The 24,130-nt window shown below is 38.8% G+C and overlaps 1 protein-coding gene across 5 annotated transcripts in view; it reads right to left on the reverse strand.

Moving 5' to 3' along the window:
* The window catches only part of TENM2 (teneurin transmembrane protein 2), a 615,717-nt gene that overhangs the window by 480,347 nt on the left and 111,240 nt on the right, over positions 1-24,130 (reverse strand). For all 5 annotated transcript variants that reach the window (XM_066196982.1, XM_066196981.1, XM_066196980.1 and 2 more), the window contains exon 3: positions 2,144-2,434. In XM_066196982.1, the coding sequence (XP_066053079.1) occupies positions 2,144-2,369 (226 nt within the window). In that variant the 5' untranslated portion in view covers positions 2,370-2,434. The remainder of the gene's footprint in view (positions 1-2,143; positions 2,435-24,130) is intronic.

Genomic DNA, 24,130 nt, shown 5'->3' on the forward strand with positions numbered 1-24,130 from the left:
ACATTTTTATCTATCTAATGTTAATAGAGAAAGTGAGAACAGCTACCAAATCTTAATCTAGATCTACTGTCACATTATCACAAATTTCATGAAAGTAAAACTGTTCAATCAGAAAGGTATCCAGCTTTCAAATGCAAAGAATCATCATAGAGACTTATTTTCTAAAAAAAATTGTTTTCTAAACTTAACAAAAGCATGGAAATAAGGAGTTGCTGCTCATTATCTAACAAAAAATTACTTTGACTCTCTAAAATAAACACTATTTAGACACAGCAACACAGACTAGTAGGGGCAAAAATAACAATAAGAAAAAAAAAACCCTGAGTGTTTCAATTCAGTTACCAACAATTTGCATTCCCCTTTGTAAAGAGGACAGAGAAGAAGACATTAAGAGCAGGGGGAGGATGAACAGTTTTCAAATCAGTAATCAAGAGGAAAAGACCATTATGGAATGCTGAATAATGACCTGCAAACTAAAATGAGGCACTTGAGCTGAAGCATCAATCATCCTGATAGGGAAAAGTAATATTTAGATGACTCCTAAAGTACAGCAAAGAAGAACAAACTGCAGTGAAAATGGCTCCAGCAGCTCTGACGTTCGAGGTGCACTTTGATGCTTTATCTTGGGTAAACACCTCTAGGCAAAGAAAGACCCTCCAAGAACAGAGATTACCCCAGAAAACAGAATGGAGTGCTGGACAGACCAAGCACAGAGCAAACACTCCCACATGTCTGTAGAGAAATGTGGGAGAAACAAGGGATTAGACAAGGGCTTAATTACCGACACTAATTATTAGTTTGATTTAAAGGTGAAGACAGACACTGGCTGCTGTCAGAATGTTTTAAACAGGATGTGTGACATGATACCAGCTATAAGAAATGACCTTCCACTGAAGGATTTCCACGAGTGTGATAACTTCCCATTCCCTGAGCTACAACATTAGAAACGTGTAGCAGAGAACTATCATGTGCTGTTAACAAACAGAAAAACCAGAAGAATTTCTGCATTTAAATTATGGTACATTGAAATGATGTACCAGATGTTTTACCTTCCACTGAAAGGAGCACAAAACCTATACATTGATCCATCAAACCTGCCTGTATCTTAGTTGGTGTGAACCAGTCTGATTCTTCAACTGACACTGAACCAAGGCTTTTAATTCAAATCTAATTGTTGATTGGTTGCCAATTTAACCTGGCTGTTTGGACAAGAAAACCAGGTGATTAAACACAGTTCCTATGAAGCAATGTTCACTAATGGTTTCAGCACAGAGGCTTAAAAGTTCTTGAGACAAGCAAATACACAAATGAGAATAAAACTACATGTGTACAGTGCACATTTACAGGTTTTTCAAGTAAAACCGTTTACATTTTAAATTCATTAATCCATTGGACAAAGCAGGGACCATTTTATAAAATAAGATATTAATTCCCCTAGCTTACAAGGTCCCACAGGCGGGTTATTTTGAATATTAGTTGTAGGCTGCAATGCTCAGTTACAGCCAATTACAAAAGGAATTAGATGGGTTTCCTCCTTTGAGTTTTTATGAGGCCAAGGGTGAGCAAAATGGATGAGCAGTGACAAAATGAAGTCAGAGGAACCAGCACTCCCATTCCCACAGTTCAGTTACACAGCGTTCAAGAACAGGAAAGGAATTCCAAGGAACCTGATGAATAATGAATGTATGTTGGCCATAAGGGTTTTTACCATAACTGTGCTTTAGTTGTATTATCAGTACAGATTCTGTGTTAAAAAAAGACAGGTTTAGGTGAAAAAGCCGTTATCATTTCCAAAATTAATCCAGGAAACAGGATACCAAGTTAGCACATTGGCTAACGCCCAGATGTGTGCAAAAGACATCCTCTGGTTAGGGGTCTTGGCATTTGTGGCTATCAGATGTTTGGATCAGTGAATCTTGGTTTGTTTCATTTGCAAATTGTGACTTTCAAAAGTACCAGAACTCTGAGAAAAGGAAGAACCTTCTAATTTAGCACAAAGCAGTGGCAATAATGGTAAGATAATATCCATTCTCCTAGAGAGAATTTTCGTTAAAACCCCTCGTAGCACTGAGATGCTTTAACAAGGCGCAGACTGTCCACCGAGGATTACCGCAAAGGAAACCAGTTCTGACTTCAAACATACCTTGTCTTGGGAACTCATCCGACTCCCTGTGCACCAGGTCAGACACTCTGTTCCCATAGTGCATCCTGGTGTCGTGGTCATAGGCCTTCAGGGTCTCACTGGAGCTGTAGGATTTCTGTGTGGGCACCCTGCAGTCCTCACTGTCCAGCGAGGAGCTCGTGTAGCGGCACTGCTTCCCGCAGCGGCCCCTGGTCAGCGAGCGGTGCCTCCTGTCCTTGATGTCCATGGTTCCCAGCCAGGCACGGGGCTTCCAGGAGAGCCACTCTTCTGTTGGAGGTCACTCACTGTCACCTAACAACGGGAAAGGATGACAAAAAGAGTAAGTGATGCTGCCACTGGGTTTTGTTTTTATTCCGCTTTCCCTGACTTGTCCTTGAAGAACAATGCAGCGCAGATCGGGAAGAAAGGGGAGGCCCCACATGATGAATCCTCTAGAAATTGAAATAATTGACCTGAATGGGTGGGGAGAAAAAAAAAGAAATGCTGTAAGATAATTGCATTCTATCTAAATTAGCACATCATCAAAAGGTTGAAAAAAATAATGATAAAACAAAAACACCGTCATCTTTTGATTTTCGAATGAACTCTGGTAACAACACAGAACTGACAGAACAATATTTGTTTCTGTTCTGCAACAGAAGAAAAGTAGACTCAAACCAGCTTTAATTATTTCCATTCTTCCTGCAGGATGGCTTGCAATTAAGACTGAAGAATGCAGGAGAGTTCCAAAGAGGAGATTATTCCCATTCAGTGTTAATGCTCTGTACATTGTCCTTTAACAACGTGTACACAAGCAGCAGCAGCTGACTTTATTGCCCCTGGTTAACTGAAAACCAAGGCCCTGCTCTGAAGGTGGACAAGGTCTCTGCAGAGGTCCATGCCAACCCTGACATTCCTGCATGGCTGTGAGTGTCTGAGCACACTTTGGGGACTGGCTGCTCTTGCGCACCCCAGAACGTGACTGGATGAGCTTCTTCACCACCCCTCAAGATGACCACTTTATCCAACTCAGAACCTGGAGCTCTTGAAAACTGTCTAAATCTCTCCTTGTTCAATGGACCATAGAGCTTCTTACAGTGTGCTTAATTAGGACACCCTTACTGTGGCATATAGACTTTAATATATGCATCGTTAGCATACAAAAACTGCAAAACGAAAGCTACTGTAGAAAGGAAGAAATACAGTAAAAGCACAAACACCCTACCCACTGGGGTACTAATTATTTTCAGTTGTGTTAGTATGTATGTCTTTCTCTCGTGGCATACTATGCTCAGGTCTCGTGCTAGTCCTGAGAAATCTCATGACAAATCTTTTTTCTTGCTGGAAATTAAATCTTCCCACATAAAAAAATACTCAGATTTGCTAATAAGCAAAAATTGGAACAAAACATCTTGCTTTTCTCTCCGTGGCTAACTAAGGAGGTGAAGGAATGGTTTGGGTGAATTTAGCTGGGACAGCTGAAGAGTTTTTCTTGGCCCCTGTCCCCATTCAGTGTAGGCTCCCTCTGCCAAGCCCACCCAGCAGAATGTGTCCAGGCCAGAAGCTTCTCTTAAACCACCAAAGCATTTCAGCAGTGATTCCTTGTGCCACCTCTGCCACCAAAGGAACAAACTGCAGCAGCAGTTGATAGAACATGCAGAAGGCAGCCAAGCCTTTCATTGTGGTAGTTGTTTGCGCCTGCAGGGGAAGAGGTCACAGCACTGGCACAAGTATTGGCTAAATCATTGCTTTTTAAAACAGATTATGGCCCTAAGAGAGAATAAATGTACTTGGCCAGAGGAGCTGGTGACCTAGAGAAAAGGTTTCTTGCCTTCATTTAGATTTGACATTTAGCCTTGTTGTGGTTTTTGGTTTTTGAGGGTTTTTTTCCTTTCTGCATTTTAAAGAGGAAAGTTAGGTAACCACGAGAAACAGCTGCTTTAAGCCACCCACAGGTATTCTGCAATCTGTGAGGAATGAGAAGTGTAAACATGCTTACTTTTTTCCTTCTTTTTCATTTATTTTTAACATTTCAGAGCTGGGGAAAAAAGTCACAAAACAACACATACAGAAAAGCCAAAACAAAAGCAGAGACATTTGGCACTTGAAACCGTCAAGGTTTGTTTTATAACTTCAGATTAAAGAGAAAGAAAGATTCAATCCACGTTCCTGTTTCTCAGCTCTCTGAACATATAGTGGCTAAGCTGACTCCTTCATATCTGAATTTTTTAGTTCAGTTCTTTGGTCCTGTAATATTGATTAAACTGGAAAGCATGTTAACTGTGAAGCACATTAACACTGGAGGCACAAACAGTTTCTTGAAGTTTCAGGAGATATATGATCATTTAGATTAACAACGTCTGGCTCTTTGATCCCATATTAATACTCTCTCATCAAATTCAGATATCAATAGATCACAATTATAAACACAGAAACAGACGTAGACACTTCAGCATTGAGCAAAACCTGCCACTTACTCTCTGGGAGTCCTCATGCTGCTATTGAACACAAAAGCCTGTCATTCCATATGAATTCTATATTGTCTGTCAGTTCAGACAAACAAACAGCTTTTTGTTTTTATGACTGCTAAACTTAAAGCTGTCTGGCCTGATTTCTATTGCTCCTGAAAGAACATTTAATTCCTTGTTACTGTGGTCAAAAGAAGGATTTACTGTGACTGAGATAAAACTTCTGACTATTTCCAGGACATTAGCTTATTAAAGCATCTTCTTAGGCAGACAAGAGTTTTTGAAATTGTTCCCTCAATAACCATTCTTTTGTAGAGTTTTGTGCAATTCCCCTACAGATCCAAAAATTAAAGGAAATGGTAAGACAGTGTTCCACTGCTGGTTGTGCGTGGAAATATTCCTCAGTCATCTGCACATGCAGAATGTGAGGCACAATGTCTGTGCTACAGTAACTCCAACTGGCTAACATAAGAAAATAAATGTAGAAATGTCCCAAGATCTTTACTTTGATCCTTCATAAAGAAAATCTTGCTACAAGAATCAGACATCGGAATAGTTTGGTGAATAACTTGATTTTTATGATACCAGATTATTAAAAATTTCTTGAAATTTACTAATTTTAGTAAGTCCTTCAAATGCCATGGATAAAATGATAACAGTTTTACTGGAATAATTGTTCAATGTCATTTTCATATTTATTAGAGTAGTTTTAGGTTTTGTTTTCCTTATTTTTCCATTCCTTGAGGACAAATCCCAAGCATCTGAGACTAAATACATCTACCCGAACACAACAAAATATTCTCAGAGATACTTCTTTCCTCCTCACCTGTGTTTCGGGGATTTCTTTGAACTTAAAGCAGCCAGGCAAAAACCAGCTCCAGAGCATCATGCTCAAGCCATTCTCAAAATACAGTGAATTAAGGTGTGAAACACTCCCAGAAAATCTGTTTCACTTTTTTTTTTCATGCTTATGTTGAATAGATGAAATACTGATTAGATTCAGTGCTGAACACCTTTCCTGTTAGACAGTGAAATCTTTATGGTCGGTATTCCTGGAAAGGTGAGGTGTGATAGTTTTGCTTAGAGACTAATGGTGAGATGCAATTTGAGTTCAGAGCTCCTGATACTCTTTGACTTGCCTGTCTCAAGGGCACTCTGTGAATGAGTAATTGACCTAAATCGTAACTATTTTAATAATTTCTTCTGTTTTAGAGGATTTAACTAATACAGCTCATTCTGACCCACTTACACTACAGAGCAGTACAACAACCGACAAGTGACTTCAACTGTTTTCCTCATCTAGTTTTGGTTTCATTATTTCAGAAACACAGGAGCTCTGTCTAACTTTCTGAGAAAGGTATTTATTCAGAAAATATTTTTTATTTATAATGGCCTGCTAAAGGGCTGGTCAAGTTTCACAGGAATACAGTCTCAGCTGATCTGGACCACAGCAATCAATCTAAAGCAATAAACAGCTCAGGCAGTATTTGCTGCTGATGTGCACAGATCCCAGTGCCCCCAGTCACACACGTGTAACGCATTTCTGACTCACTATTCAGCCAACAGAAGGTTTATTCTGGTTCTAGAAAGCCACTGTGTACCTGAACGTGACTTTGGCAGTGGGAATGAGGGCCCAAGTGGGCAGTGCAAGGGCATTGGAACACTGCACGTCCTGCAGGGACAACAGAGACAAGGGGGGGGAAAGGAGAGAGGATAAAAGAAGAAAAAGCTGAGGAGAAGAGAAATGGAAAATAGATTTTTGTTTAGGGGGTTTAAAAAAACCTGACCACTCCTTTTTGTGTTAGCACAGCCAAATCAATAGGAGCCATGGAGGGAGGGCCCAAAATGTATTTTAAAGGCTTAGCGAAGCTTATGCTAAAACTCTCTGTAAATTTAAATTTGATTCACACATTTCTCTAACTCAAGTCATGGGCCTGTTTGCTGCATTTTGTAATGATCCTGACATGATTACAGAGTGCAGGGCCATTAGAACTGCCACTCACACCACACAGAGCCCAGGGATCACTTGGAAGTTCATGGGAAACAAAGAACTTCACATTTATATTGTGCCCCCAAATCACCTGGCATGACTAAATCAAAACATTGCAATAGTGCAGACAGTGTTGGAAACAGCCTTTTTTCTTTTTTTTCACCTTTTCTTCTTTTTTTAATTTAAAATAAGTAGCACACCATGTACCAATCTGTTCATTAAAAAAAAAAAGGTCTCTTAAAAGCCTGGACTCCTTTTCAGGAGCAGCAATTGGAAATAAGCTTGTGATTCAGAGATTCAAATGCTGTTCATTATTTTATGCAAAGACTATTTTTGAAATGAGAAAATGCAACTATTCAGTTTTCGTGCTGTACAAATTTTCAGGCAAAAACCTTAAAATGGTTATTTGACTGTCGTATTTATTTGTGATTTTAATATCAGTGAAAAAAAAATCTCTACTTCTGGATCCACTCTGTCTATTAAAAAAAGAGGCAAAAAATTAAATGAAATTTTAAACTAAACACTACCACTAAGTACACCACAATATGTGCACTTTGTTAGATGAAGAAATATTGATGACAAGTATGCTGGTTTTGATTTGCACCAAAAATGAAAGTATATTTGGACAGTCTGTTTGGTGTAGCCTCATTTTTCATTGATAAATTGTTCTTCTGAATTTTTTAATTCTTTTTTTTTTTCCTGTCCAAATAGTGAATTTTCGTTTTAGTGAGCCACTCTATATAAAGTTGAAAATTAGCTATATTTAGTATGTGATGAATGATTCAAGTTAAGCAATACAAGACACACAATGCTTATAGGCATTCGCTGCTCTGCTTTACTGCAGACAAAGCCTGTTTTATTTTTTCTTTTAATAAATAAAAGCTCTAGGAAGTATTCTCAGGCTAAGGGCAGTCAAAATGGTATACACAACAACAAAATCAAACACTGAGCTAAATGTTTATCCCATACATGTATTTTTATCTGTTTAAATATACATGTTTTTATTCCTATACTATCTTTGGAGATTTCTGTACTCCAGGAACTTCTTATAAATCCCAGAACTGCTTAAATCTATTATGAAAACAGCATTCCATTAAGAAAATAACATGCCATCAAGAACTGATGAAAAGCCCAGGATGTAAAAGACAGTTTTCCAAGAGTATCCCATCATTCACTGACTGCTAAGGATTAACCCCTTATTCTTCCCCAAATTTCTTCCCTTTTGCATTGGGCAGAGAAGGTTGGTGGATGTGAGCCCAGACTCATCCCTGTCCCAAAGGACTCACAACCACAGCTGACACCGAGGCCAAACCAAGTGTTTCTTTCTCAGAGGCCAGCTGAAAAACCTGCTAGACAAATTCAGGTACAAAGTCATAAATGTTCTTAAATGTGGCTTCCAGTTTACGCACAAGCTGGGGAGCACCACGAATTTGGAAACCACACCAGTAAAATTTCATTATCAGCAAAGAATCTGCAGTGTCCCGGTCTAAGGCAGAGCAGGACACACGGGAACCACCCAAGTCTTTGTGTTCAGCTGCTACAAACCAAGTGTTCTTACTTCTCTGAGAGCATGAGAAATAGCAAACTTCACAGACAATATTCACTGAGTGAATATTCAATAGCCCGCAGAGAATATTTAGTTGATTTTTCCTGAAAATTTTTTGAAATTCACTCAAATCTTATTGGGATAGTACACAATTCAGTAGCTGATCGTTAAGAGATATCATCAACTGTCCCGTTGATTCCCAGCCTAGAAGCCTAGAATGGGAGGCTACATCCTAGAAGGAGGACATTGTGCCACAGTCACTCAGAGGTGAGAAAAGCTCATTTCTCAGTGAAAGCCTTATAAATCCCCCGAAGTGGTACTAAGCAGCACATTGCTAATTATACAAAGGAGGCCGAAACCACATCTTTTCCTCCCAGATACACAGAGGCAAAACCATGCAAAGTTTTCAAGTTTTTCCTATTGGAGAATGTTCTTCTTTTCTGGGTGAGCCTTTACTATCCCCCATTCCAGAAAAAGGAAAAAAGAGTTTTAACCCAAGGATAGCATATTTCCTCTACTAACTCAAAGCTGTCTACAGATATTTATTAGGCTTTTGAGCAGCCAAAAGAGCTAAATCTGTATCATTCTTATTCTACAGAAAAGGTTAAATATCATGAAGATAAGAATCCCAGCTGAGGTCACAAAGTGAGTTTGCTGCACATTTGAAACCCCAAGTTCCAGTGCTCGGTTTCCTGCTCTCAGTGTAATTGTTATCTACATGCTTCCATCACTCTATGCAGTCAGGTTAAAGATAAACAAACAAATAAAATCAAGCCACAATACAGCAACAGAAAAAGCCAAGGTCTCAATTAATATAATTACATAAAATTAATACAGCTGAACAAATTCACAAAGACGATTTAAAGACCAAATACAAACTGGCTACTTCAAAAGACTAAGTTTGCTAGAAGTATTTGACTAAAGAGCACTGTTACTCTTTTACTGCCTAGAAAAAATAAACAATAATATTATCTGCTGCTAAACTGCTTTTAATGAAGAAAGGTAGAATAATTTGTCATTGTATAATTAAGACAATGCTGTTAATCATGCTTTAACGATTCTGTATAACAGTTTCCTATCACTAGAGAACACTTTTGAAACAGGGAGTAATTGTCTAAATAATTTTTGATTAAGTCCTTGATCAAACTGATCCACATTTATAGAAGTGAGACAGATCTAAATGCCCATACAAGGAGTGACAACTTGCTTTATTTAATTGCCCACAGATGAAGCACTTTTTTCATTCTAATCCTAGGTAAAGTGCTGCCTTCCATTAACTTCATGGGATTTTCAACCTTACCAGCAATGGAGCCAAGACACCAAGCTGGTTGGAGCATAAGCTGTGCTCCAACCATTCCCCCTCTGTTTTGCTTTCACCAACACTTGGTCATTAGTTCATTGAAGTATTCACCAGCATTTTCTGTCCTCTTGTCAAGCTCCTTTACCTTTTAAATTTCTTATTTATGCCCAGAGTTTCCGTCGTGGATTTGAATGCTGCCCATACCCACAAGCCTTCTCCTTCCCACCCACGCTAATCCCTCAGCTGTCTCTGGGAGTTCCTGGGCACAAGGCTTCCCTATCAGACTCAGGGAGTTTGATTTCAAATATTTGACTGTGCTATCAAGTTGGAGAAATGTAATTTCAAGGGACTTGTACTTCTCTTGCACCCAAGCAGGTCCAATGCCAAAAATTTTAAGACAGTTCCTTCCAAATTATTTTTCACTTCCTTATGCTAAAACACTCTGCAATTCTACATCCATTGGGCACCTCCACTCCTGCTGGCAGCAGCAAAACCTGTACCACTGGGTACAAGATCAGCCAAGAGAGAAACACCAGGAACGTGCCTTTCATTTCTTGTTTACAGATGAATACACTGTGCAGGGGAACTCTGCCAGAATCTGAGATCAGCAAAGCTCCTGTGCACACCTCATCCCACTGTGAGATGATCATGTTGCTGAAGAAGTTTCTTTGCTATTTTCAAACCTCTACAAGACTATTCCTAAAACTCATCAAATGTAGAAATCATGCAAGCACTTACAGGTTTAGGGTTTTTTTTTTTATCATTTCAGTCAAGAACACCACCTGCTTTTCACTTTACACTTACATCATTTTCTCTCATTCTGTCTAAGAAACAGTCCCTTTCTTTAAAGCTTCCACAGAACCTCTCTTGCCTCAATTTGATACTAACAATTTTCATTTGCTTATTAGCAGAAGGCTTTCATACACTTTCTCCCTGCTAGCAATGTCAATTAGCAAAAAATTTTTTTGCAGAAGGCTTTACTAGAGACCACCACTGAGGCAGTATAAACTTATATGGTAAAAAAAATCAACAATGTTTTAAAATTCCTAATAGCATTCAGTAGAATTTCAATGAAGGTATTTCAAATTATACATGTGAATAGTCCACTCAGCTAAGCTCTGACGCTCTATTAGAGAAAAAAAAAAAAAGGGAAAGAAAAAGGAAAAAAAAAAAGAGTGTTTCTATTTGTGTAAACCAGTAGTCTTATTCCTTGTGAATTCTCCACCATTGTAAACACACAGATTTTATCAGAAATAACAGCTTCCTGAAGGCAGTCTTTGTTTTAAAAGGTTCAAGGTAAGCAAAGAAAAAGTTAAAAGAAAAAAGAAATAGGAATGGAAAACAACAGAACATCATGATAAAGCACACAAAATGGATGACACTATATCTCAACAGTCTCCACACAAGTATTTGCTGAAACATTTTAAATTCTTGATCACCTTAGCCAGCAATGAAACTTTGCATAATGAAATAAAAAAAGCTACACTGGAAGATTCTCAGCTAACAAATGTTGTTCAACCTTTCAATAACGGAAAATTAATTGCTTTATAGAAATTAATTAAGCCTTGCAGTGAAGGATACAATGAACACAACCATTTAAAAAATGACCAGCTGTAACTCAACATGTCTGAAGTGAATTTCCAGAGTCCACACATCAAGGGGTCATCAGCGATGGAACTGAGACCTTTTCTACCCTGAAAGCTGGTCCATCCAAATCTGCAGTCCAAGGTTTACTCCCATGTTATCATAGCAGAAGAGGGCACAGAGGCTTGTCTTGATTAATGGAATTTTTTAAATAACCTCAGTCAAGAAAAATACACTTCTAGAAAAATCAACTAATCCAAGATCACAAAAAGCAGCAAATACCCCATAATATTCTACAAGCACTGTGCAGACATCACTGCATCCTCTGTTCCAGCTCAAATCATGAAGAAAAATGCCCCAATCCCTCTGGAGGAAAATCTCTCTGGAGAAAAGGCCACATGTCTCAGCAGACATTATCTTCTGTTATCTACCTAATCATTCAGGACAGAACATGTGCTCTAATATTCACTCTCATACAGCAACTTCCTCCTGCAGATTTCTTACACAGGATCATCTTTCTGCTCCCTGTTTCCTGGCTGTGGGTGTCTCCAAGGAAAGCCTGGCATTTGCAGGTGGATAAGGGCTTTCCTCCGTGTCGCTCTGCCAGCAGTCACTGCTCAGGGGGCTGAGCTGTCACAGAGAAGCCCATCCTGGCTCCTCAGCCCTGTGTGAGACCCCCATCCAACACCCTGCAGGGGGTGCCTGAAGGCAGCTGGGGACGGCCAGGGCTGAAGCTGCACCAGCCCAGAACAGGGGAGCTCACATGGGGACATCTCAGATAAGCTACCCCATGAGAAATGTAACCAACCATCTCTCCTATTCACCATCTGTGCCAGAGTTGCACCAAGCAAGAAAAGTCAGAAAGGAGAAACAAGTTAAAAAACACTCTTAAAAATGCATGGAATCTTAGCAAAATCCATTTGATCCTTTCTCTCCATTGCCCTTTCACAGATTGAACAATAACCAAGCTGCAATGTCTAATTTCTTCACGAGTCTAAGCTCCCTGCATTCAAGCCAGCCCCCACAATTTTGCCATCTGCTGCCTGGATTGCCGTGCATCCAGCACAGAGATCCCGACATTCTCCAACGGCCGTGGTTGAACTTCCCAGGCAAAGGCAGCAGCACTCTGTGACAAGGACACAGACCAAACCTAAGGGAACCTGGCAAGAAGCATTTAAAGCAAATTTAAAGCAAATTCCGTTTCACCTGTCACATCCAGTTGTATCACTGACTCCTGCAAAATAAAATTTATCACTTTGATGGAGACACTTGATTTAAACTAGGTATTCATTGTACCTGTACAGCCATACAGACATCCTGATCTTCATCCACAGTATATGAAATTGATAGTGGTTTAAAATCGCCTGCTCTCCAAAGATATTGGACTGTTTGAACAAGTTTATAGCTTTGTTGTTCAAACCAGAAAATTAACAAGAGGTCCGAAGCTTAGTCGGTTCTTTTTCTAAGGATGAGATGTTAAGTGCAGAGAACAAAATTAATAACACAGTTTAACAGAATTTACCTTGTGAAACCAGAATTCTCTATGGTCATAACCAACTTGTTATAAGTTAAACACAAGCCTTAAAATGCTCTCTTTGTTCCAATTCTGTAATACCTACCAAGGTAAAAGGCTTCTTGGTACCATTATTTTTAGCAGAACTTTCCAGATGGCAATAATACTGCACTGAGTTCTTCTCCCACAAAGCAAGAAAGATGCTCACGAATTGGAGCAAGTTCAGGGAAGGATGCCAGTGTCTCAAGGGCCTGGAACATGGGATCTACGTGGAGAGAGAAAGGAACTGGACTTGTTTAATTGCAGAAATGGCCAGCAGTGGCCTTGCTGTTCCTGTGAGCGACAGAGGAAAGGGAGATGGGGCTTTACTGGGGGCAACCAAAGGGCAGTGAGGAACCACCAGTGCAAACTGAGGTACAGGAAGTTCTGAGCAGAAATGGAATGAGTAAAAATCACTCTGGGGGCAAATATGCACTGGAGAGGTTGCTGCAGGGGCTGGGGAATTTTACTCATTTTCAAGACTCAAATACACAAAGCCTGTAGCAACCCAGTCTCAGTTCAACACTGACACTCGGATTAGGTGAGCTCCGGAGTCCTTCCCAGTCTCAGTGGTCTGTGACTATGATGTTCTTAATTTAGGAAAAGTCCCATAACCATTAAAAAGTAGGAAGAACCAAAGGAACTATTTATTTTGGAAGCAAGCCTGTAAAGTAAAACACAAGGCGAGCTTTGTAAGCTGAGCATGCTGGCTTAAAAAGTCAGAGGTTTTAAAAGTAAAGAATCATCTAAGCTTGCAGGTTTAAAGCTGAATTCCAAGCCTGAAGAGCACAATGAGGCAGAGGGAGCATTCTGTCTGCACACACAGAGGAGCAGACACCAATGGTCCTGCTGCGGTCACACTGGTGACACACCAGGGTGTGTGTGTGGTGTGTCAGGGAAATGAATGGGCTTTGTTCCTTCTTCAGTTTCACAGCACACACCTGTGAGGGAATGCAGTTCTAGAGTGAAGAAAACACACGGGAACTAAAAGCACAATTTAACAGAAGTAAGAAGCACAAGCTCTATCACAATTCCCAAGACCCTACTGCAACATCATACGTTTCCAAACATGTCATTTGACAGTGTCGACTTTGAAACAGTCCCTTAAAAATGTGAAAACAAACCCAAAAGCAAACAACTCTGCCATATGTTGTGATGACACTACCATAAATCTAAAGAAAACAACACATGAGAAGGAATTGTAACCTCTAACACTCACCTCTCCAGCAGCCAGAGCCACATGTCATGTAAATCAATACAAGGCCTATTCTCTCTTCACTGGAGATTTTGTCTTTTGTTTGGAGGCCCAGGAAGCATGGCATTCATCTGGGCCTATCCTATAGCTATATGGCCAATGACCAACTTGAGATCTGTGTGTGATACACAGGCATATGGTACATTATTCTGTCTGGAAATCTAAAGACTGTTGTAAAACAGAATTAAAAAAAAAAAAAAAAAGAAATCAAAACTTAAATTGTTACAGTGAATTACCAACAAAATCCTTCCATTTCTACTCAATTTCTATTCCATTTCCACTGCTGAGTATGGCACAGACAGTAGGTGTGAATCCACAACCCCACAGAAGTCAGTGGTGCTTTGTCTTCCTGTACAATCTTATCTGCCAAACTTCACACAAAGCCTCACTGATTTTAGCCAATAGGGGCTAAAATCAGCTGGCATTTTGTCTCAGCTACTGTATTCTCCTTTCTGCTGTATTCAAGTCAAAGCAGGGGTGTGGAGAACATGAGCTACTAGGCTTGGGACTAGAGAGAGCAGCTGTCCAGCAGAAACTGTGAAGGAAGGAATATTTTACTGATAGCCATTATGGGAATCAACGCTGGTAGTTGTTGAGATGTGCAGAGGCAATAAAATGTCCCAATTAACCACCTTCTTTGTAACTTCCCCATTTGTGGCCCAGGTGAGTCCCCATCCATGCTGGGCTATCCAGAATTCCCCACTATTTCCAAGCTCCTGAACTCACCCCCACACACATCTGGCCCTGACAGCAGCCAGGGCTGGACCTCAGTCCCTTGGACAAAGTAACATCCCACTGCACCTCCCACCAGTGATTTTACTAATGCTCTACCCTTCCAAGAGCTGCTTCTCTTCCCCAAGACAAGCACTGCAATCCCCCATTTTAATACAAAAGTTCCTGAGGCAGAGGAGAGCAAAGTGCCGCAGCCCTGCTGTTTAAAGCCTCCCTTGGTGCAATAGGTCGTTCCCCCACACAGGCAGTGGGAAGAAGAGTCTCCTGTGTCTGTGCCTCTCAGAGCAGGAAGGAAACTGGAAACAAATACTATAAATGCTTTATTATCCTGAACTGAAATCAATAAACTATGAACAGTTGTAATCTAATTTACTAGCAAACAAAACTGAAAAGATATCTGATAAAGCTTTTCATATACATTAAGAGCCATCCGATTGTAATTTTAGGTCAATATCAAGACACACAATGACCTAGGGTAAAATGATCTATATACCATTACCAATTTACTCAGTTGCCCAAATTACCTCAGTGAATTCTAACTTGCATGAAAACCTTCATGAATTATTAAAATAAAAAATTAAGAGGTATAGGAGAGAAAAGAAACCTCTTCCTTGATGCCATTATCACTGATATGCACGTGTTGCTCTACAGAAGCTGGTTGTGCACAGACAGTGGTGGGGACTGTGACAGGCAGCTCCCAGAAGGGCAGATCTGCGAGCTCAGACCATGGCAGGGGGAGGCGGTGGTCTCCCTCATACTTCTCAAAAAGAGTCTCTTATCCAAAAAAGAGCAGGACTGATAAGTGTATTTGGGTGTCGGGTCAGTGACATCTCTTCCAGCACTCCCATGGAGATTCAAGCAGGACAGCAACCCTTGACAAGGCTCGTTCCTCTGCACTAACACAGAGTAACAGGTGATGGAAAATCCATGCAGTGCACAGCATTAGGCAGCATCAGTGAACACCCCCTCCATCAGTAATTCCTATTCCTCCAGGAAAAAGCACTCCCTGAACCAGACAGCTTCCTACAGACAAGAGTTCTGTGCTTTAAGGAGCAGCTGGAATTGCAGCTAGGAAAAGAAAACAAGTATTTGTTTAATTAGAGTGGGAAAAATGCAAAAGAAAGCAACCAGCGCCAAACTGAGCCTGTGTTTAAATCTCTAATACTGGTTTCAATTCTAACAGCATTAAAGAGACATGATTCATTATTTTTAATTTCAGCTACCATAAGAGCAAAGGATTTCCATTTATATCACTGGGGTGTCCAGTTTCATTCCCATTTCCTGAGAGGCAAGATAAAAAAAAAAAAAAAAAAAGAAATCCCCAGACTGAGCAAGTACTAAGTAACTGAGTAACTAAGAGTTAACTAATGGGAGCAGAAATCAAACTTCAGCAATTTAACAAGACTGTCCAGCTTCACAATTTTCATTGAAAATTAAGTTTTAGTCAAAATCTGTTACACATACATAAGTCACAAATTCCTTTGCTTGAACTTCTGCAGTGGGTATTCTCTTAAATAAATAAATGTGCTATATTTACTTTGGCATTACATCCCTCTTATAACTCTCTACAAAAAATATTGTCAAAGAGCAAAGCAGTTTGCATGAACCCTTGTTCATGTAATATATATTTTTTGAATTATTTAGTTTTAGTTTTCAACTTCTGGGCAACTTTCAGCTTCAATTTTCAATATTTTTTTAAAGTAGCCTCATGGCATAATCCTGAACTAAAATAATAAAACGAAAAAAAAAAAAAGACTAAAGGGAAAAGAAATAAATTTCTTAAGAGTAGCTTACAGATTGGGGTTATCTCTGTAAGTTTGAACTGATGGTAACATTTATAAATTAGAAGATCTGCTAAGGAGAGATTCTACAACACACAGCTCTCAATGCCTGGGCAACTCTTGACAAAAAAGACCTGTAATAACCTCATCTGCAACTGAATTTATGGAAGTGGAAAAACCTTTAACTGAAAAGAGCGATTCTTAAACATAAAATAAACTGGTTATATCTCAATTCCTAGGAATACGTTCAAGGAAGTCTATATAGTTCCATAATATCTTGATGGACTCCTGTTTGGCTGGCTTAAATTTTGAAAGCAGTTTAGAAATTCTAGCCTGAACAAACAATGTTTCTCCTCTCTTTTGCACAGGTGAAAAATCATAGATATGTGACTTTCTCAAAGTCATTTATCCATGTGAAATGTCTTTTTATAGTCAGTATAAAAAACTTACATGAGGCTGCTGGAATATTTTCCAATAATCAAGCCTACAGAATTAGGAAATGTCCCATTTAGAAATTGAGCTTTAAATGATCAGAAGGAAATACAAACTGGACCATAGTGCCAGGCCTCCGTTTAGACTGCACTAATGTTAGTTCTGATACAGTGCAAGTGCATCACAGATGGTAAGATCAGGGCTTCAAATACATGTGACTTAAAAATTGTAATTCAACATGAAATTGTGACATATCAGTTAATTAGATTTTGTTTAATGAAGAATCAGAATGCTTTTAAAAGTTATTTCTTTCTATAGAGAGATTTGTCCATACTTCCTAAGAATTCCAGAAACTAGATAAGTCTAAGGATAAATCTACTTATCTATGTAGAACCAGGCTAATCCTCACTTTGCTAAATAACATCATTTATCAGAGGGACCAAAAGCAGATTTTCTTATCATTCCACTAGGAATTTAACTAGGAAAAGTGTCATATCATGGAAAACTCCCAAAAATTTCTACTAAAGCACACACACACGAGATTAAAGATGCTGTGCTCATGCACCACTGTTAAACCAAATCTCAGAGATTCACATGAGAACTCAGTACAGAAAAAAAACAAAGTTACAACGATGGACAAATATTCGGGGCAGAGTTCTGCTCCGGATCAGGGTTTGTGTAACAAAACCAGTGACACAGGAGGTGCCCAAAACACATCCCAGGGGCAGATAGGTACAAAGTGCCTTGGTAATACAGCAGGTAAAACGAAAAGATTTAAAATAAATAAAATAATTGATTTTAAAAATCCATAACAAGTAAAGGTCGGTGTATGCTAGACACATTTCAGAGCAGAGAACTGACAAGATTACAAGACTTTCTTTTTCCCTGTTTGTAATCAGAACTTCATTAACATTTGGGGGGTTTCAGCTACTTGATTTTGACCCATTTTTGTGCCTGAGCTTTTATAAGCTTCTTAATTTTGAGTGTTCCCCAAACCCTTCTGCACTTCTAGAAACTGTTCTCCCCTTTTCTCTTGATTTCACAAATTCTAGGTGCAGTGCATTTGCAACAATCTACAATTCTCCTTATAAATGAATCCAGCGTGGGACAATAGCACAGATTTTCAGAACTCATCTATTCCTCATGTGCATTTTCAAAATTACTGAAAATTAATGAGTTTCTACTGTGTGCATTTATATGCAGCTCTTTGAAGTAATCATTACTAGCCAGGAAAAGTCAATTGAAGAAATGGATTGATGAAAGAAAAACAACTAATACACTATCCCTGTACCTACAATACTTTTCAACACTTATGACTGCCATCCTGGATCCAAAATGCACTAAAATAAATTCCATATCCAACTAGCAATGCTGACCAAAATGATGAATTTCTAAGTATGCTCAACATGCCTTAAAACGTAGAATCTAAGGACTTTTCTCTCTGGAAAGGAGGGTTTTTTTTCTATCAAAACTCAATTCCCTTTTGTCGCCAAATAAATAAGATTTTACACACAACTGAGTTCATCTGCCTCAAATTGATTAAAACATTAAAATCAATCTTAAAGAAAAAAAAAGAAACCAAAAAAAAGCATAGTTAACCAATCTGATTATTATGGCAAGTCTTGTAGGAACACAGATGTGCTGAATATGTATTTCACTGCTTGAAAGGTACTTTGGAAGGTGTTAGACATTACCAGAATGCTTTCAAAACATGTGCAGCCACGTTCTTCTTAGAATGTATAGTTCACATAATTGAAACTGAATTCACCTATAATTCAGTGTTTGACAGAGCTAATGCTTAATTGCTTCTAAGGAGTCTGCAAACAAAAATATTTCTCTTTTTTTTTTCCCCAAACATTTCACTAAAATTATATTTTGCTTTGTTTTCACATTGAGGATTGAATTTGACACTTTAATGGAGAAAAGCAGCTTGTGCTGGTTACTACGCTTCTAATTATTGTACTCACAATTTTCTTTGTTTTATATCAGCCAGAATTTAATGAGACTTACATTTTGAAATATAACACTGCTGCTGTAGAAGAGGCTTTCTTCCAACAAAGTCTGGTTCACCATCCAAGCGACTCAAAGAGTTTTTGACCACTGAGTTCACCCAGGCAGCATGCAGGTTTGAATCCAGATGTGGACAAAACTGAATGTTCTCCAAAGCCTACCCTGGGCACAGCTGTTTATTGTTCCCCTCTCAGGTGTTTTAAGTCTTACCCCCTCGTATATCAGATACCAGAAGCTATTTTCTGTTTAACAGTGCAAGGTTAATAAACACTTTTCAAATAATGTCATAATCTACTGTGTAGATCTTTAGAATCAGTTTTATCTTCTTCACAAAAAGATGATGATGATGATTATCTCTGCAGCTCCCATAAATCTCTTCACGACCACTCAGTTGATGGAGATATGTTGATTTCCATCAGATGGGAATTCTGCCAGTTTCTGCCCCAAGCAGGGGCAGAATCATGATTTTCAAAGCTCCTTTTCCGTGAAAACACAAAGCTGCATACCAGTAAAAGCCTTGGTTTTGTCAAAAAATTTGTTTGCATTAAAATTTAAAAACTCCACTTAAAATTTCAGCCAGCTCACCAGAGTACACATTACAAATCAGTTGATTCTAAATTTCTCAGCCACGGTGAATAATAAAATCTCCATGTCCCCGAGCACGAATGCCACCGGCCCTCAGTACCTGTGATTTTGTGCTTTTTTTATCTCTAAAGCTCTATGTTTTTTTATAATACTTCTATGAAGGATTGTCAGCAATTCAACCTGCACACAGATGACAAAGAAGAAAGGAAAAATAAGATACAAGATTTGGACTCAGAACTTGCAGTTCTTCATCACAAAACTTGAAATGAGTTGCGTTAAGGTACTTCCAAAGAGACAAGGACCAACACCCTGGCAAACTGGTGAACATTTGCATGAAAGCATCAGCTTAGTTTCCATTTGAATCCAAAGGTTTTGCTCCTCATTTCCCCCTACACATGACATATACTAACATTCAAATGAAGAACACTATTTTTTCCATTATGAACATAAGAGAATGGGAGAATAAATTCTGCAGACAGGGCAGATAGAATGGGAAAATATATAGCAATTTATAAAAAGGACTAATCAAACAGCATGTATCATGTTTTTATAACCTCCCATAGACCTCCAACGGCAATTATAGCAGAGGAGTTTTCACAGTTACACCTGACTGAGAAGGAAAGATCTGTGTACATCAAATATTAAAAACAAAACCACTATAAATAACCTCTAACTGAAGCACAGCCCCAGTGACAACTAACATTCTTTTCTTCTCATTCTCTCATTTCTACCCCTTGGCATCGCAGTGAGAAGACTGCAAAAGAAAAGGTGGAATATATATCTATAGAATGACCTAAAATTTTCCAATTCTCCTGATGTTACCACTGAGGGAAATGTACAGCCATGTGTGTGGCCATTATCTTCACATTCCAGTTTCTTTACTGCATCAACAGATATAATTGACCAGAAAACAGAGCAGTGTTAACTACAATACAATCCTGCTAGGGAATTCGTAATAAGATATTTGATTTTTTTATACAATAAAATGAAGGTTATTCCACATCTCTCCTGAAATATTTGTATATTACATCACAGATGAAGAGGTGGCCATAACTATCTGAGCACCACTTGATACTTGCTTTATGTTAATAGACACTCTCTTGAGTAGCTGTGCTTGAATATGTTATAAAGAATAAAAGGAAACACCGTTTAGCAGTGTTTTTAAAACCGTGAGCAATTTCCATAATTTGTGACAGTTGGCAGATTTCGATAGTATCTCACATTGATTTTTATGTTTCCAGATGACAATCATTACACTATTATCTGCAGTTTGAGTAGTGGAACCTAACCTCCTAATTAGGATGAAAAACCGCTCCAGTTGCAACCCCAGTAAGTCACAACAAGTCAATAATTTTAATAAGAATTAATTTTAAAAACTCTACAAGGTTGTATTGGAAGTTATTCTGGCATGTCTATTGATTAACACTTGGTATTACATCCTATAAAGGACTCATTAAATGCAAAATCAATCTAAATGCAATATTTTCATATTTCTTAGATTTTTTTTTTCAATATTTTACTCACTATAAAGTGCAAGAAAATAGAACAAAGCACAAACAGATCATTCAGGTAAAGCAGTTTTTTGATTTGGGTCCTGGCTTCACACTGCACTTCAGAGAAATATGAAGGATTAATTCACTCTGTGCTAAACTCAGATTAAAAGGACATATGACTGAGAGCTTATTTATCAGCATCAAATGTCCTCACAAACGTCACAAATTTCCAAACATAAAATATCTAGTTGCTGCCACATACAGAATTGATTACTTGTTTACTGTGGCCCTCTTTATCACGATCCCACAGATATTGTTCTTTTTAAGAACATGTAAATCTGGGGTGTGCACACTAATGACATGGAGAGATTTCTTCATTTTCCAGTTAATGCTCAAATTTGAAAGAACACTACTAACAGCAGTAGTAGTTTAGTAACACTACTGAACACAAAATTTGATTTTTTAAGAGCTGCTGAAATAGTAACATTTATTAACGTGGCATCTACCTAGACAAACTTGGAAACCATTAATATTAGTTATAATATAATTATACCTATTTAACAAAAAAGCTTTTACTAGCCCTGTTTCCATTTGTCTGAATTAAAAAGCTTTCAATGCTAATATCGGAGGTTTACCATGTAAGAGCTGTCTTTTTTTAGCACAGACATTCATACTCCAATAACAAGGTTGGAAAGAAAAAACTGAATTTCAGCGCAAAGCCGGGAGTGCTGCTGCTGTAAGGCTGATGCTGCTCAGAGCTGTGAGCTGATGCTAGGTGGCAGTCCTGTGTAATTAAACATCAACCACTTCTCTGCATCTCATTCACTCCAGGCACTTTTCAAAACAACCAACTCCAACGTTTTGAATAATAATTTAAACAACAAGCACATCTCTTTTCTCCTTTACTTTCACCCCTTCAGAACTTCATTCCTTGTACACAAAAGGTCTCAAAATTAAATTTCCTATTCATAAACCTGTGTTCTAGCGGAGCAGTGTTATGTGAAACAGCTCACAAAACAGGAAGCAGATGCAGTACTACACCCCATGCTCTGGGATTGCACAATTTCCAACTTCTCTGTAGGTTCTGACCTCGCTTTTCTCCGCATCTCAGAAACAGAATTACCTCCTGTTTGAGGTGTGTACTTGCAAAGCCTGTTTTAGTCTCCAGATGTATTTGATTGTAGAGCTCACTTTAATCATTTGATCCCTGTAAATGATAGTGCTTCTAACAAGCTACATGTTCACCATGGAGTAGTCACAATTATTTGCAGCCACCACAGATAAACAAAGGTTGCAGCTATTTTCCTAGACAGAATTTTGGGAATGTGTCTCACTTTTTACAATCTTTATTTCTAGAAGGAAAACTTGTTTGATTCCCACGGTCACTTGAACTACAATTCCAGAAGTTTTCCCAGGTGAGGCAACTCAGCCTCCTGCAAAAACACTGATGACAGAGAGCTGGGAGGAAAAGTTTCAGCTTAGTGATCACTAAATAAATAGAAGAATAAACCATGTCAGTTATAGACAACTTATTCCACAGAAGCACTACTTATATATTACAGTGTATGTACATACTACTGTGAGGTTTCTTTCATGTTTAAGCACACCCCCCAACAGGGAGGCAGAAGAGATCTTCCTGCAATATTAATACAAGAACAACATATCCGTTTTTACTGTGAAACAGACATTTAAGTACCCAAGAGTCACTGATTATGTATGAAGAGGTATGAGATCTCTCTTCCCAGGTTTACTAATGATGCACACACATTTACTGTATCATTACAGAGTGCTGGCTGAGATGGACAGAGTCCCAACCCAATAAAAAAGCAGAGCAGTCAATTAGGAGGCCGCAAAATTACAGCAAAGAGACTTGTGCATGAAAGTAGGAACATGTGGCTGCTCCCTCACTACAATGAATAAATTTGTCCAAAACTTCTCGAGTCTAGTTGCAAACACATCTGATATCAGTGGGGGTCCTCAAAACCAGCTTTTGTTTCTAACCAACCTTACCCTTCCTTTCTAGGAGGGTGATTTGATGTTTTAAGATGTGCATCAGATGCTCCTTCTTTCCAGGTGGTAGAGATATCACTCCACATTTTAATATTTCAACATTCTATTTATTCTGGCCATTTCTAGCGCAGAATGGGACCACTGCAGTGTCCAACCATATCTACAGAATTCTCAACAATGCCAGAGTCTGAGTGCTTCCAGTCCACACACTGGTTGCACCTAATTCTACAACACAGTGAGAAGAAATCAGTTGTGTCACTGGACCACAGGAAGAACTACTTACTTTACACTACTTATCCAAAATAACAATCCCATCTACAGAATGTTAAATAATAGGGTGGTATTTTAGTGTATCATATGAACATTTGCACACAGGAGTGCGAATTTCTGAAACTGTGGTCCATTGCTCAGTAACATGACTGCCTGAATTCTTCTAAGGCATGTGAGGAAAGTTACTTAGGAGTAACAAAAGGAGGTTTGTAAACAACCCACATCTTCTGTAGAGCTGTGTCCGTCCTGTAATGCCTGGTGTTGTGCCACCCTGCTGAACGAAGGCTTGAGGAACTCAACTGCAGCTGAACATTTTTCCCAAAACCCTCATTTCCTCTCACTGCTCAAATAGTAATTGTGGCCCCCGTGGCCCTGCAAAGACCCAGGCTCTGCATTTCAATCCAACATCTCAATCCAAATCATCAGGAACAGAACTCCTCTAAGGGACTCTGGAGTTCCTAAATCCTATGGAAGGGATTCTATGCAACACTTCTTTCTTGTTCTCTTTTAACAGCTCTTCTAGGTCCTTGCCACTGAATCATAATCACTTATTTAGTTTTTAGTGAAAGGTTAAAGCCTTCCTGGAAATGACAGCAAGCCAATGTACTGTGGTCTTTTTTTCACAATGCAATAGTTTATAATTGACTGCTTATGTAGTAATTGCTCTATTTATGGAGATTATTTGCAAGAGAAAAGTGATTGACATCACCTGGTATTAATGATAGAGGGTTTATTTCACATTTATGACCTAAAGCTTCTACATTAATTGTTTTTCCTTCCTAAGATGCTCACGTCCCACATGAGCCTAGGGAATTTATGTATGAAATTACATGCCAGCCTTATCTTTTGTACATTATCTAACAAATGACACTATTCTTTCAAAATGACTTTTACAGATTTTCTGTAACTGCCTAAGAAAGACTCTTCCTAGTCACTTAGTGCAGCAACACTTAGTAGTTTTGATCTCTGCCTTCTGAGCATCCATGCTGGCAGTGCTGCT

This window comes from Chamaea fasciata, unplaced genomic scaffold, assembly GCF_029207755.1.
Source record: "Chamaea fasciata isolate MVZ Bird 193981 ecotype frontalis unplaced genomic scaffold, bChaFas1.0.hap1 SCAF_15, whole genome shotgun sequence".
In the NCBI taxonomy this organism is placed as follows: domain Eukaryota; kingdom Metazoa; phylum Chordata; class Aves; order Passeriformes; family Sylviidae; genus Chamaea; species Chamaea fasciata.